The sequence below is a fragment of the Tachysurus fulvidraco genome, chromosome 11, assembly GCF_022655615.1.
Source record: "Tachysurus fulvidraco isolate hzauxx_2018 chromosome 11, HZAU_PFXX_2.0, whole genome shotgun sequence".
Lineage (NCBI taxonomy): Eukaryota > Metazoa > Chordata > Actinopteri > Siluriformes > Bagridae > Tachysurus > Tachysurus fulvidraco.
In genome coordinates this window covers 59,857-73,737 of record NC_062528.1, presented here as the reverse complement: position 1 = coordinate 73,737, position 13,881 = coordinate 59,857, and the positions used below count along the sequence as shown (strand labels likewise).

Below are 13,881 nucleotides of genomic sequence, written 5' to 3'. Positions count from 1 at the left end.
AAAAGTAGTGAGAAAGAGGGCTATAGGGCTATGGGGTTATAGGGCTATGGGGTTATAGGGCTATGGGGTTATAGGGCTATGGGGTTATAGGGCTATGGGGTTATAGGGTTATAGGGCTATGGGGTTATAGGGCTATGGGGTTATAGGGCTATGGGGTTATAGGGCTATGGGGTTATTGGGTTATAGGGCTATGGGGTTATAGGGCTATAGGGTTATTGGGCTATTGGGTTATAGGGCTATGGGGTTATTGGGTTATAGGGCTATGGGGTTATTGGGTTATAGGGCTATGGGGTTATTGGGTTATAGGGCTATGGGGTTATTGGGTTATAGGGCTATGGGGTTATAGGGTTATTGGGTTATAGGGCTATGGGGTTATTGGGTTATAGGGCTATGGGGTTATTGGGTTATAGGGTTATAGGGCTATGGGGTTATTGGGTTATAGGGCTATGGGGTTATTGGGTTATAGGGCTATGGGGTTATAGGGCTATGGGGTTATTGGGTTATAGGGCTATGGGGTTATTGGGTTATAGGGCTATGGGGCTATAGGGTTATAGGGCTATGGGGTTATAGGGTTATAGGGCTATGGGGCTATAGGGTTATAGGGCTATGGGGTTATAGGGTTATAGGGCTATGGGGTTATAGGGCTATGGGGTTATAGGGTTATAGGGCTATGGGGCTATAGGGTTATAGGGCTATGGGGCTATAGGGTTATAGGGTATTGGGGCTTTTTTTTTTAACTCATTCCTCCCGAGATATTTATGCTGTTTTGTCGCTAAACAGTTTTTTATTTTTTTTGCTAAAAAACATTTCTTATTCAAGTTGTTCGTTTTTATTATTTGTTATTTATAATTGTTCTTGTAAAATACCGCCATGTGTCAAAGGAAACTCTTTAAAATGTTACTGGACCATTAAAAGGGAATAAACATGATCACAGCAGTGTGGAGCTCCGGCTGACGTCATCACGCCGCTTCCTGCCAAATTGTGATATCCGCCGAGATTCCGCTAGTGATGGACGAACGGATGTAATTTAGTACAGGAGAAGGACAGGGACGTGTTCGTAGTGTTTAGTGTTTATTTAACACCGTGTTCGTAGTGTTTAGTGTTTATTTAACACCGTGTTCGTAGTGTTTAGTGTTTATTTAACACCGTCTCCGTAAAGATTTAGTGTAAGTACAAAGCTTATTGTTTAAAACTTCAGCATCTCGTCAGTCGTTCATTCGGACTTAATGTTTTTTCCTTGTCTTTATATTACAGCGTGTTTCTTAGGAAAATGGCAGTAAAAATATAACACTAACCCAAACACTAACCCTAACACTAACCCAAACACTAACACTAACCCTAACACTAACCCAAACACTAACCCAAACACTAACACTAACACTAACACTAACCCTAACACTAACCCAAACACTAACCCAAACCGAAGTGAAACGAAGCACCAACAACAGGCTAGACATAAGCAATGTTCGGTTGTCACTGAGGCGAGACCGTAATATCTAAATATCTTTATTATTGATCATATTTGTGTTGTAATGTCCAAGTTAAAGCAGCTGAACAGCTTGTGAGCTCTGACATGCTGTCATTAACATCTGGTAAGTAACATCATTACTTATTACTTGGGGAAACATTTGAGATTTTCTAATAATCTACTGTTTTATTGATAACATCATATCAATAGGATAAAGATTTCACTTTATTGGAACTAAAGGTCTTTTAACCAGGTCCAGCATTTCACTGTCCTTGTGCACAAACCAAGATCCATAAACACATAATTCAACTTGGCTGAACGTCTTCCTCGACCAACACCGGCGTACAGCCTTACCAATGCTTTTCAACTCGAGCCTTTTTGCCCCAATATAGCTGATGTAATACATAGTGAAATGAAACAATGTTCCTCCAGGACCTGGTGCAAAATAAGCAGCTACTTGAGACGAAAACACAAAACTGACAACACAAAAGTAAAATTGAGTCCAATTAGTTTTGTAACTGACCTAGAATAACACCACACAACCATGTTCCAATCAAGTAGAATGCATTCCCAGGACAGTGGAGGCTTCCTTAGCAGTGCATTTGGGTCAAACTCTGGAGAAGAATGTTCAATAGGCACATATGGATGTGATGTTCAGGTGTCCACATACATTTGGCCATAAAGTGTATGTTGTACATATGGATGTGTTGAGGGACGACATGGAATTAATTGGTGTGAGAGAGGATGTAAAGTGACTTGACAATTAACACTAGATAACTGCATCTTTATATTTCTTTTTACAAAGTTTACTAAACTGAAATATATGTTTTTTTTTTGTAACTCATTCGTTACAATGATGATGTCCTAATATGGCTAATTTATGTTTTCCAGTGATTGGAATAGACGGCACAGGATGAACTGAGACTAAATCAACAGCCCCAAATCACTTCTTTAGAAGGACTTCAGCAGAGACAAAGATGCTTCACAGTGCTTACTAAAGATGTTCTCATGGCCCAGTTTTGCAGGCTCAATATCTCTTCAGCTTCCCCTCAGTATTTCCTTTTACCAGATGATGACTAGCTATTCTTGTTGCTGGGAGCATTACCACAGCTGCACATATTGCCCTGCTCTGCTTTATACTGCCTGTGGTCTGCATCCGTTAGAGTGTTCATGCCCCCCAGAGCAGGGGGAAGATTGCATATAAAAAAAAATCAATAGGCTATCCCATGACTAGTGTGTGTTTATTCAAACCATAGCTATGCCTTAAACATAATCCTCAGTTCTGTCTCCTTTATTAGATTACTTCCGTACATACATTGAGCCTTTTAATTAATTATGCAGATCACTTTCTGCCAGGCCCTGCTAACTGGAGCCATTGTGTTGAATTTGGTGATCCTATATTTTATATCCCAAGCCCAGCAACAGATGATGAGGAAACGACATGTGCAGGGGAAAGGCTTAAAAAATGCCTTTCACTCAGTGTCGAGCCTGGGAGATTCAGGGATCATCATGTCAAGGGGAATGACAGGGGACAAAAAAGCAGGAGTTATAGAGAGTAGTATGCAAAATTTTCATATGACTGTTATACTACGTGAGTTTGAAGACTTTGAGAATTATGTAGGAGATGTGGCCCAGTCCTTCCTGCACCACGTACCAGATCTACAATTTCTGGTAGTAGCAGACAGACTGCCTTACCCTCCTCTGACACTGCCTGAGAATGTCCATTTATTGCTACTGTCCCCAAGCCCAGAAAAGCTTCCTCAAGCACATCGTCCAGAAAGCCACGTACAATCCGAGTTTGTGCTGCTTGTGCCCGATGGTGTTGAATTACAGCATCGGCAGCAACTTAAGAGGCTTGTCCAAGAGTTGAAGGCTGAGGGAGATGGTCCTGTGCGTCTGGTCGCAGCTCCAGTGCTGACCCGTGCTGCTGTGCAGTGCCTGCACTTGCAAGTGAACCTCAAGGAATGGACAGTTACATATTCTTTTGTGGCATCTGGTAGCGGTGACAGTATGTGCACTGCTTTGTATGGTGATGCCATAGTTCTTCTTCGTACTAAGGATCTTTTCAACCTATCAGTCCCACTTGCACATCCCTTGATGTCTGCACTATTTATTCAGACTGCGCTTAGAGGCTGGAAGGTTAAGCTTCTGGACGGACCTTCATTTACTGCAAGCCACAGGCCACTCTTTAGTTCTGCGCACAACCAGTGGAAGGCAGACTATCATCTCAAGGAGGTTACCAACCAACTAATGAGAAGCTTTGGCCTTAAGCGCTTGGTATGGCCTGATGGAAGGGACCAGTGGTTTGGCTGCAGCAAGGAGACATCACGATGCTTTGGCACAGTGCATGATGACACACCAGAGTACCTGTATTTGGAGCGATGGACTCCACCTTGCTGCTTGCGTGCCCTGCGGGAAACTACAAAGCACGTCATCAGTATCCTGGAACATTCTGGTGTGCGCTACTGGTTGGAAGGGGGTAGTCTGTTAGGAGCAGCCAGACATCAAGACATTATACCTTGGGACTATGATGTTGATTTGGGTATCTACCTGGAGGATGTGCCCAATTGTGAATACCTTAAGAACCTAGATTCAGGGTCACTGGTGGATGCCACTGGTTATGTGTGGGAGCGAGCAGTAGAGGGTGACTTCTACCGCATTCAGTACAGTGAGACCAACCATCTGCATGTGGATCTATGGCCTTTCTACTCTCGCAATGGAGTCATGACCAAGGACACGTGGACTGGCCACAAACAGGATGTTGAGTTTCCTGAGCACTTCCTGCAGCCACTGGTCCCCATGCCATTTGCTGGCATCACAGCTTATGGACCAAACAACCATCGTGCCTTCCTGGAGCTCAAGTTTGGGGAAGGAGTAATTGAGAACCCTCAGTATCCTAATCCTAACAAGAAAAGACTGATTAGTTAATCAGAGGTGATTGTAAGGTCATATGCAATCCCCTCCAAATGAAGTCAAACTTTTTTTTGCTTTACACTGAAGACATTTGGGTTTGAGAAGAGAAAAGGAAAATAATTTAGTGGATAAGAATTTCTGGCTTCATTTCCTGCTATTTACACCTATATGTGCTAGACAAGCTAGAGCATGGCCTAACCGGTGGCAGGTCACCCAATATTAAGGTGAGCAAAAATAACTTGTTTGAAATAACTACATCTAGCAGGTGACCCGCTTGCATTTTTCTTATGTGATCCTTTTCCTGCTGTCACATTGTTCAGTTGTTTGTTTCAGGAAGTGGAATGTATGATTATTTGAGTTAATGTCGTCTGATTGACTTTTCAATCATTGGCTAATCTAAAATCTTCAATATTTGTCCCTGATGCAGTCCTTTGAAGTGTGTTTTGGGTCATTATCTTGCTGCATGATGAAGTTACTCCTGATTAGATTGGACACATTTCAATGTTTCTGTAGACTTCTGAATTCATCCTAATGCTACCATCATGAATAAAGACCCATCATCAATAAATAAAGTTCCTTTATCGATAAAAAATGAACGAGCACCTCTATTTCTGCACTCAAATTGTTCTTTACATGGTGGATTGTGATCCCTTCACACTTGGCCTGTGGAGATTATCACTGATCAATTTTTTAAACATCCCCCCCCCACACACACACTTAATCTTAATATTTAAAAATTTTACTTAATCTTTTTTAAATTAATTTTAAACTTTTATTGTATATATTCATTAATCCTTGATTAATACCAAACATTTAACGACCAGATACAAAAACAAACAAACAGAAAATCATTACAAAAGCACTTTATTATTAAGACAGTATACATGCATGTGGACGCTAAACACACAGCATTTCTCTTTGGCATGAAACACAACCAGCAGCCTGTTGGAATGAGAAGGTCTTTAATTGTACACACAGATGCTGATGTTCTCAAGTGTTAGAACACATTTTAATTTCATTTTTGGCCAAAACAAATTTAGTTATTAGAAATACACCCTAAATTTCACAAGTAAAAGAATCCAGACTTTAAGCAAAAGCCCTAGTTTATCCCTGAGCAAGAGAAAAAGTGAAGAAAAAAAAGCACATGGAGTGACAATACTTCAGACAAATTTCACCCAGTATATAAATCTGTAACTTCAGCATCTATTTATACTAGTTATTTATTTATAAAAATCAACACGTTTATGTAACATTCAGAAGAGGATTGTCCTACAAGGAGTGATGAAGTTTTTATTTCTATAAGCTACTAAAACAGATCAGGCGCAAAACTGAATTTATTATGACCAAACATTTAAACCCTTAAAACACAATTACTAAAATAATACAGTTTTGTAGTTTTTAATGACATTCTTAATGGTTCACACTTTAAATACAACAGAAGGTTGGAAACCTCCTAAAGTTTCAACTGAGGAAATAACGGAAGTCATTAGAACATTGAAACTGGATTTAAAATCACCGAGGACCAGCTCTTACAATTTAGCAAAAAGAGAAAAATCCACTACCAAAAATAAAATAAATAGTGTGCATTACGGAACAACCCCACAACAAAACAGCACTAATTTGGAATAGATTCATAAATCCTTTCTAAATATCTTGTGACCTGAGAAATGCATAGTTACATGAAATATTCAGCCTATTTGTGAATCAAACGGAGGGTCTGCAAAGGGCTAATATGGCTGCAGGCTCCAATAGCAGGTGATCATTGATTGGAGATCAAGTTGAAGTGAAAAAAACAAAGCTCCTGCTTGGTTGGAATGAAAACCCACAGAGTCACTGGCCTGGTGTTTAGACTGCAGACCCCAGCTTTACAGTATAGGTTTCTTCAAACTTAAATAGATGCACCATTAAATCAAACTGTGTTCGACTACATTACAGATTCTTTTTCAGAAGACTGAGAACCAGCGATTACTAATTCTGCCCGTTTGTCCAGGAGAGGAGAGTGCTCAGGTTTTCTTGGATTCTCAACATCTTCAGAACATGCCTCGCTCAGCTCTACCTCCTCTTTCTTGCTAGTTTTATCAGTGTAGTGTTGCAGCAGCCCTGCCCCAAATGCATCACCCTCCACATTGATGACTGTGCACGTGCGATCTCTAATAGAGATAAAGATAAAAAAATACACAAGACAGTATTATTTCCAGATATGTTTTCATAAATTAGTCACATTTTTCAGACTAATTCCACATATTTTACTTACACAAGCCAGTCCACTGCCAAGATGAGAGAGAGGTCATTAGTAGGCAATCCCACTGCCTCCAGGATGATAGCCAGGGTCAGCACACCTCCAGCAGGAATCCCTGCAGCTCCCACGCTTGATGCTGTGGCCGTCACCCTGAGACAGGAAAGGGACAATTTGGAAAAAAGAAGCTTATGCTAATTCATAGCTTTTATTGCCAATGTTATAGTCAGAGTGATTCAAGTCAAGTAGCTTAGAATAGTCATGTCAACCACATATAGCTGATGCACTTTTCTTCATGGAGCTACATACAACAGCACAGAGCGAAGGACTTAAGTAAGTTGTACAAAGTGCATCACATACAGTACAATGTGCATAAAGGGGTTCAAGTAAACATACAGTGTCACGAAAGTTTGTGAATCCTTGATAAATTCCTATATTTCTGCATAAACGTGACCCAAAACATCAGAAGCCCTAAAACTAAACAAAGTGAACACAACCAAATAAATGGGCCAACAATTTTATACTTCACTTAATTATTGAGAAAAATGATCCAAAATTACAGATCTGACCATCAGAATTTTGTGAACCTTTAATTTCAGTACCTGTTGTGACTCGTTTTGCAGTAATAACTGTACAGAAAGTGTCCAGTGATCAGTTCTGTACAACAGCTTAGAAGAGTTTTACTCCGTTCCTCAGTACAGAAGGAACACTGGGGTTTTACTGGGTGTCCTCACAGGATCTGACTGCTTCAGGTCCTTCTACAATATTTCTGTTGGATTAAAGTCAGGACGTTGACTTGGTCATTCTAAACATTATCTTTGTTCCTCGGTCTTTGGTGCACAGACTTGGTGCTTGTGCTCGATGTCTTGGTGAATGATACATTTTCTCTTGAGGTTCGGTTCACGGTCAGATGTTCTGATATTTTCATTTAGAGATCACTGGAATAATCTGAATTCATTGTTCCATCAATGATGGCAAACTGTCCTGGTCCAGATGCAGCGATACAGGCCCAAAGCATGGCACCACCACCATGTTTCAGACACTATAAGGTAAGAACTGGAATTAAATATTTTCAGTAGCTTCTCATTTTAAAACAAAATGTTTTATTTTGGTTTCATTCCTCCACAAATTATTTCCCCAATAGTCTTTTGTCTTGTCCACATGATCTTTAGTAAAATGGACAGCAGTGTTGTTTTTGGAGAGTAGAGACTTTCTCCTTGTGACTCTGAGGATGTTCACCTGATGTCAGACTCATGAACATTAACATAAGCTAAAGTAAAAGACACCTTTAGTTGATTAGAAGTTCCCCTGTATTCCTTTCTGACCCAACAGACTGATACACATCTTACTTATGGAGTGATATTTGTTGGTTAAACACTTCTGGGGACGTACTAATGGTGTTAAACTTTTATACAGAATCTGTCTGATTATATGTAGATGTAAGAGTCCAAACTCTTAAGAGATGTTGTACATTTTTTCAGCCTGATGAGCAACAATAGCTCTTTCTGAAGTCAGAAATCTCTGTTGTTTAAGCAATGATCCCCTTCCACAAACACACGTCATACACATCAGACTTTAAAATCTCTGTTCTTTAAATAAAACCGGACCCTCATGGACACTTGATTGTCGTCTCATTCACTGAAATCAGATGGAATCCAAACTCTAGGACTCACATTCTTTTTCCTCTCACAGATATATAACGTTTTACTGAATAAAAAAAAATTACCGAGTGTAATATCTGATCTGTTTGTGTTCACTTTGTCTGCTTGTGAGACTTCTGATGATGTTTTGGGTCACATTTATGCAGAAATATAGAAATTAGGGTTCACAACATTTCAAGCAACACTGTATAGTTATATGTAATAGTAGCAGCAGTTTGGTGAGGTATTAAAATGTGGTGACTGGAAGACTGAAGGCTAAACTCACAGTATGGTGATGATCTGGACAAAGTTGAGTGGAATATCATTTAACTGTGCAATAAAGACTGCAGCCACACACTGGAAGCAAGCAGCTCCATCCATGTTGACGGTGGCACCGATAGGTAGGATGAAGCGACTGATATGCTTCGATACGCCATTGTTCTCCTCCACACACTTCATCATCAAAGGCAGGGTTGCAGAACTAAACACAACAGGTCAGGTTATTAAACACCGGGCTAAACCTAACCCTATTCACGTGATTCAAGCTTAAACGTGTGATAGATTTTACATTCACAGTGATGTTTCATCTCCAAAACCCTGACATTTGTTCCATAATCATAGAATGAAAAATGTTAAGTGATGGTGAGTCGTCAGAAACAAATTCACAAGGCCATTACACTAAGATTACTTTTTCTCGGACCAGAATATTTTACTGAGAATGAAAAAAAAATGCCATTCAATAAAGGAGTTTGGTTTAGAACAAATGCTTTCCTGATTTCCTACCTGGACGAGGTTCCAAAAGCAGTTGCCAAAGCAGCAATCAGGCCCATGAGAAACTTGTAGGGGTTCTTCCGAGTGAACACAAAGTAAATTAGTGGCAGGATGAGCAGGCCATGTACTGCATGACCAATCACACAGCAGGCAATATACTTTCCCAAGCTGGCAAATAGTATCCCTACATCCTCCATCTCAACAATCTTAGCAGCCACCAAAAACATGATCCCCAGTGGGGCATACCTACAGAACATCATCTACATTTAGAATACAAACTACAAAATAAAAATGCAAAGACAATTCTTGAGAAAACTGTATTAACATTATTTAAACTTTAAAACAAACTGTATATACAGTATAGAAATGCATTTTCATGAAATAAATAATTTACCACATGATCCAGGACACAAGCACCATGGTGGCCTCATTAAAAGAGTTGAAGAACTTGATTAGAATCTCGCCGTCCTCTCCCAGTTTCCTCAAGGCCACACCAAATGCCATAGCAAACACAATTAGGCCCAGGATGTTCATACCATCCACATCTTCACCCACTGGGACCTAAACACAAGTACACACATGAGCTGCTGCATGTCCTGAACAGTCTACATGCTTATGTTAAAAACAACATACTACCTTCTCCAATGTGATGTTGGTAACATTTGTGTTGGTTTTCACAATCTTGTAACCAGTAGCATACTGGGAGAAAGGAAAGATGTCAAATAAGCAAAATAGCAGTAAACAGTTTTCAGTCTGTAGATGTCTGGATGTGTGTGACAGAGTGTGCAAGTCCCAGAGAAAGGAACAGGGAAGAGTGTGTGTGTGTGTGTGTGGGGGGGGGTGTGCGTGTGAGAGAGAGAGAGAGAGAGAGAGAGAGAGAGAGAGAGAGAGAGAGAGAGAGAGAGAAGATTGAGAGTGTACAAGACCAAGTGCAGAGAGACTCACCGACTGAAAAGCAGCAGCCACCAGATTGGAGGGGAAGATATTTCTAAAAAGGACAAAAAAATAAATGCCACTTAATTGTTAGACTTTTGCAAGAGGCAAAAGGGACAACAAAGGCGAGACCGACAGGAGACTAAAGTGCATGTTTTACTGGCATACGGCAGGAAACAAAGCCGCATGAGAATGTCTCGTTACACATTTACTAATTAGGAATTTTGTGAAAAGTAAAATGTATTTTCTCCGCTGCTGTAACTATAATGTAATACCATGTGATTAGGATCTGGGATCCAGCGTGTCCTCAGGTGGCAGCTCAGGTTAACAATTCTACAGGTTCTGGTCTAACTATTAACCATCTGTATTCAAGGTCTCAGTTCACCAGATTAAATAATATAATGTGTTCTCAGAGTACAAAGAAACCTGACAAGCATGTTTAATGCCATTCCTTTCCCTACAACTAAATTTACAGCATTCGAAACTCGGCTCCTTCCAGATCTTACTGATGTTCATTACTTAGTAATCTTCATAATGTCCATGTTGTATTTTTGGAAACAGTCACCCACACAGAGTTTATAAGAATAACCAATGTTATAACTGCGCCCAGCCCCGGCTTGTGAATATGACTTATATCACGTGGCAAGACACTACAACGTGGCAACTACAAGATTACACAAACATACAAAGACCTCTGACTTTGGGCTTTTCTGGCCTGAATTTCTAAGTCACAGGTCCTAGTAGGCAATTCATATGGAAAGTTCCTGTCAACCTTTTCAACTGCACCAATGACTAAGACATCTACATATAAACTGTTCCATAGATAAGTGACACACATGAACATGTCAGTAGTAGTAAAGTAACCCAGCAGTTCACAGGATGTGAGTCAGCATGCACAAGGACATACGAACCACAACTTAAAGGCTTCATCAAACTCTATGTTGATCAAATCTGGAACAGCCACTGGGACGAATCCATTCCTCTAGTTTAATAAATGGACCGTTTCAAAATGAAGTTTTTGTGTTTATTTTTTCTACTTACACAATTATTTAGGTATACATACATATTTTACACAATAGAGAGTGCGATATTTAAATGTTCAATTTCAACTTCTTATCATCCACCCAGTTTTCTAAATGATGCCCAAGTACAGAAAGACTAATCTGCTTTATTATTAATTGTCACCTAATATATTATTTAACAAAACATTATTCTCACTACACAAGGACCACGTGCCAGAGATTCATTTGTTTTACGTACAACAGAAAAGACAAAAAATGTTCAGCCTCATTTCATCATATAACACGTGGATGATGCAACCACACACGTAGTGTTAAAGTGTCACGTGTCACTGACGCTACAAGGGAAAAGTTACTGAAATCACTTTGTTGTGACATCAAAAGTCTTCCAGTTATTACGAAGTGTTATTTTTAATTATTTATAGATCTCGGGTTAATAAATAAAATGATCTAATGAGTGAGTTAACACTAACCCCGGGGCTAGGTACCCAGTCTATACCCCGGGGCTAGGTACCCAGTCTATACCCCGGGGCTAGGTTACCCAGTCTATACCCCGGGGCTAGGTTACCCAGTCTATACCCCGGGGCTAGGTTACCCAGTCTATACCCCGGGGCTAGGTTACCCAGTCTATACCCCAGGGTACCCAGTCTATACCCCGGGGCTAGGTACCCAGTCTATACCCCGGGGCTAGGTTACCCAGTCTATACCCCGGGGCTAGGTACCCCAGTCTATACCCCGGGGCTAGGTACCCAGTCTATACCCCAGGGCTAGGTAACCCAGTCTATACCCCGGGGCTAGGTTACCCAGTCTATACCCCGGGGCTAGGTACCCCAGTCTATACCCCAGGGCTAGGTTACCCAGTCTATACCCCACATAATAAAGTACTTTACTTACCTGATCAGGTCTAAAAACGAGTCTGCGACCTCCTTAGTCTCAGGCAGCGTCTCGTCAGTAAAGGTCAGCTTGGGTTTGGTTCCCTGACTCGAACCCGGCTGGATGATGATCGCCATAATGACACCGACCGCTGAGGAGATTAACGTGGTGACTAAGAAGAAGAGCATCGCCCAGCCGCCGAGTTTCCCCAAGACCGTGGGGTCCAGACTGGCTGCCCCTGACACCAGACTGCACACCACTAAAGGGATGATGATCATTTTTAACAGCCGGATTAACAGCTCCCCAGGAAAGCCGAAATAAACCACTTGTGTTTGTGTGAGACTGACATTCCGCACGCCGAGTCCTATACAAACCCCCACAATGACCGCGGACACCGTCAGAATCACCAGTAAGTTAGCTTTAGCGAGTCGTTTTAACTTCTCCGGGAGACTCTCGGAGTTTTTCTTCCCCACATGAGAAGCTTCGCCGTTAGAAATCTGTCTTTCTACAGTTACCATTTCTTCTGCCATCGTTTACTGAACAAAGTGCCGACAGCAGCTTCCGGCTCCAGCGGCAGCTTCCCAGTGTCTGAGGGCATTCACTAAATTACAGGGGTGTCGTTACGATGACGCAAAGTGGGCGTGGTTTCTGGAGGTCTTGGAAAAAACGTACTCTTTCAAAAAAAGAGATCATACCTACGATGGCTACTGAAGGACAAAACAGTCAAACAGGTAGATTTTATATTTTATATGTATTAGGCTTTATTATAATACAGTGAAGCTATTTTAGAAAAATAAACAACCAACAACTACGGTTAAAGTTAGATTATCAAATAGGCCACGCCTACCCGATGACGCAATAGCTGTTACGCTGTTCTGAAATCCCTGGAAATAAGTGCGCCCCCTTCCGGTAACACTAACCGCGCTGTCCACGTTGTTCCTATAAAAACACTTCTTCGTCTACGGGACACAAACCATCTTATGTTCATTACCGCCACCCGCCGACCTTCAGCTTCAAATCCTATATGTTGTTAAAAAGCGAGAGAAAAAGTTATTTTAATATCAGTCCTTCTATAACATTTACTTTTTTAAATGAATTTATACAGTTTGCTTCTATTTTCTTTACTAACCCTTATTCAGAATGGCAGGTGTTCAGTATAAAAGGATCAACAGAACATTTAAACGTTCCTCGTCTCATTCCTCATATCTTTGCTAAAATAAAATGTATATTAATAGCTGTAGTGTGTTGCTGTTTGTCAAATTAAATAAAATATAAAAAATAACGAATCAAACTTAACTCCAAAATAACTCAAATAATCACCAAGATACACCATGGGTTGTGTTTTATACAGTTAAAGGATTGAGTCCAAGCCAAAGTGGTAAAAAACCACAGGCCCATGCAGGTGCATTCTGGGCTGAAACAACGGAACCCCTTTTATCCCCTAGGTGCACATGGCCTAACCCAATAGAAAAGAAATACTAACCAATCCATTTAGAAGTATACTAAGAAAAGTAATCACATTCTAATGAACAGAAATTAACACAAAATACCAAAAAATAAACTATTTAACAAATAAACTAAATTTTAACATTTCGCACACAAAAGTAGACAAATAGCTCCTACAATATACTTTTCTTTACATTTTACAGGTCTCTAAGACAGGAGGCTTTATTGGCCGACCTTTTAGCTCTTCGTGTCGGATGTTTCCAAAGCCATGAATACTGTAAATAACATGAATGGACAGTGAAAAAATAAATTGAGGGAATAGTGTTGGCTCAAGCGGTTAAGGCTCTGGTTCCAGCTGTTGGCCCCTTGAGCAAGGCCCTTAACCCTCACTGCTCCAGAGGCACTGCATCATTGCTGACCATGCTCTCTTACCCCAACCTGCAAAAATTTGATTGTGTTATAATGTATATGTAACAAAATAAAGGCTTCTACTACTTCTATGGCAGTGGGTGCAGTTTAGGTCTGTTTGATGTTCAGCATGCATGTGTTACCATTGTGTGTGTTAACCACTGCATCTCGGGT

The 13,881-nt window shown here is 40.6% G+C and overlaps 2 protein-coding genes across 3 annotated transcripts; one reads left to right on the top strand and one right to left on the bottom strand.

The window, feature by feature from the left end:
• Positions 1-974: 974 nt before the first annotated feature.
• On the top strand, positions 975-4,973 carry LOC113639212 (fukutin related protein). 2 transcript variants are annotated; one of them, XM_027140950.2, is made up of 3 exons: positions 975-1,166; positions 1,542-1,592; positions 2,360-4,973. In XM_027140950.2, the coding sequence occupies exon 3, from the start codon at positions 2,804-2,806 to the stop codon at positions 4,394-4,396; it is 1,593 nt and encodes a 530-aa protein (XP_026996751.2). In that variant the 5' UTR covers positions 975-1,166; positions 1,542-1,592; positions 2,360-2,803; the 3' UTR covers positions 4,397-4,973. The 2 variants fall into 2 exon arrangements, with proteins under 2 accessions (XP_026996751.2, XP_026996749.2); XM_027140948.2 differs by having other exon boundaries at positions 1,255-1,592.
• A 255-nt stretch (positions 4,974-5,228) lies between these two features.
• Positions 5,229-12,458, bottom strand: slc1a5 (solute carrier family 1 member 5). The gene is made up of 8 exons (XM_027140929.2): positions 11,875-12,458; positions 9,974-10,016; positions 9,665-9,727; positions 9,423-9,589; positions 9,041-9,274; positions 8,544-8,738; positions 6,636-6,770; positions 5,229-6,531 (listed from the first exon to the last, which is right to left on the bottom strand). The coding sequence occupies exons 1-8, from the start codon at positions 12,381-12,383 to the stop codon at positions 6,306-6,308; spliced, it is 1,572 nt and encodes a 523-aa protein (XP_026996730.1). The 5' UTR covers positions 12,384-12,458; the 3' UTR covers positions 5,229-6,305.
• Between the last annotated feature and the right edge of the window lie 1,423 nt (positions 12,459-13,881).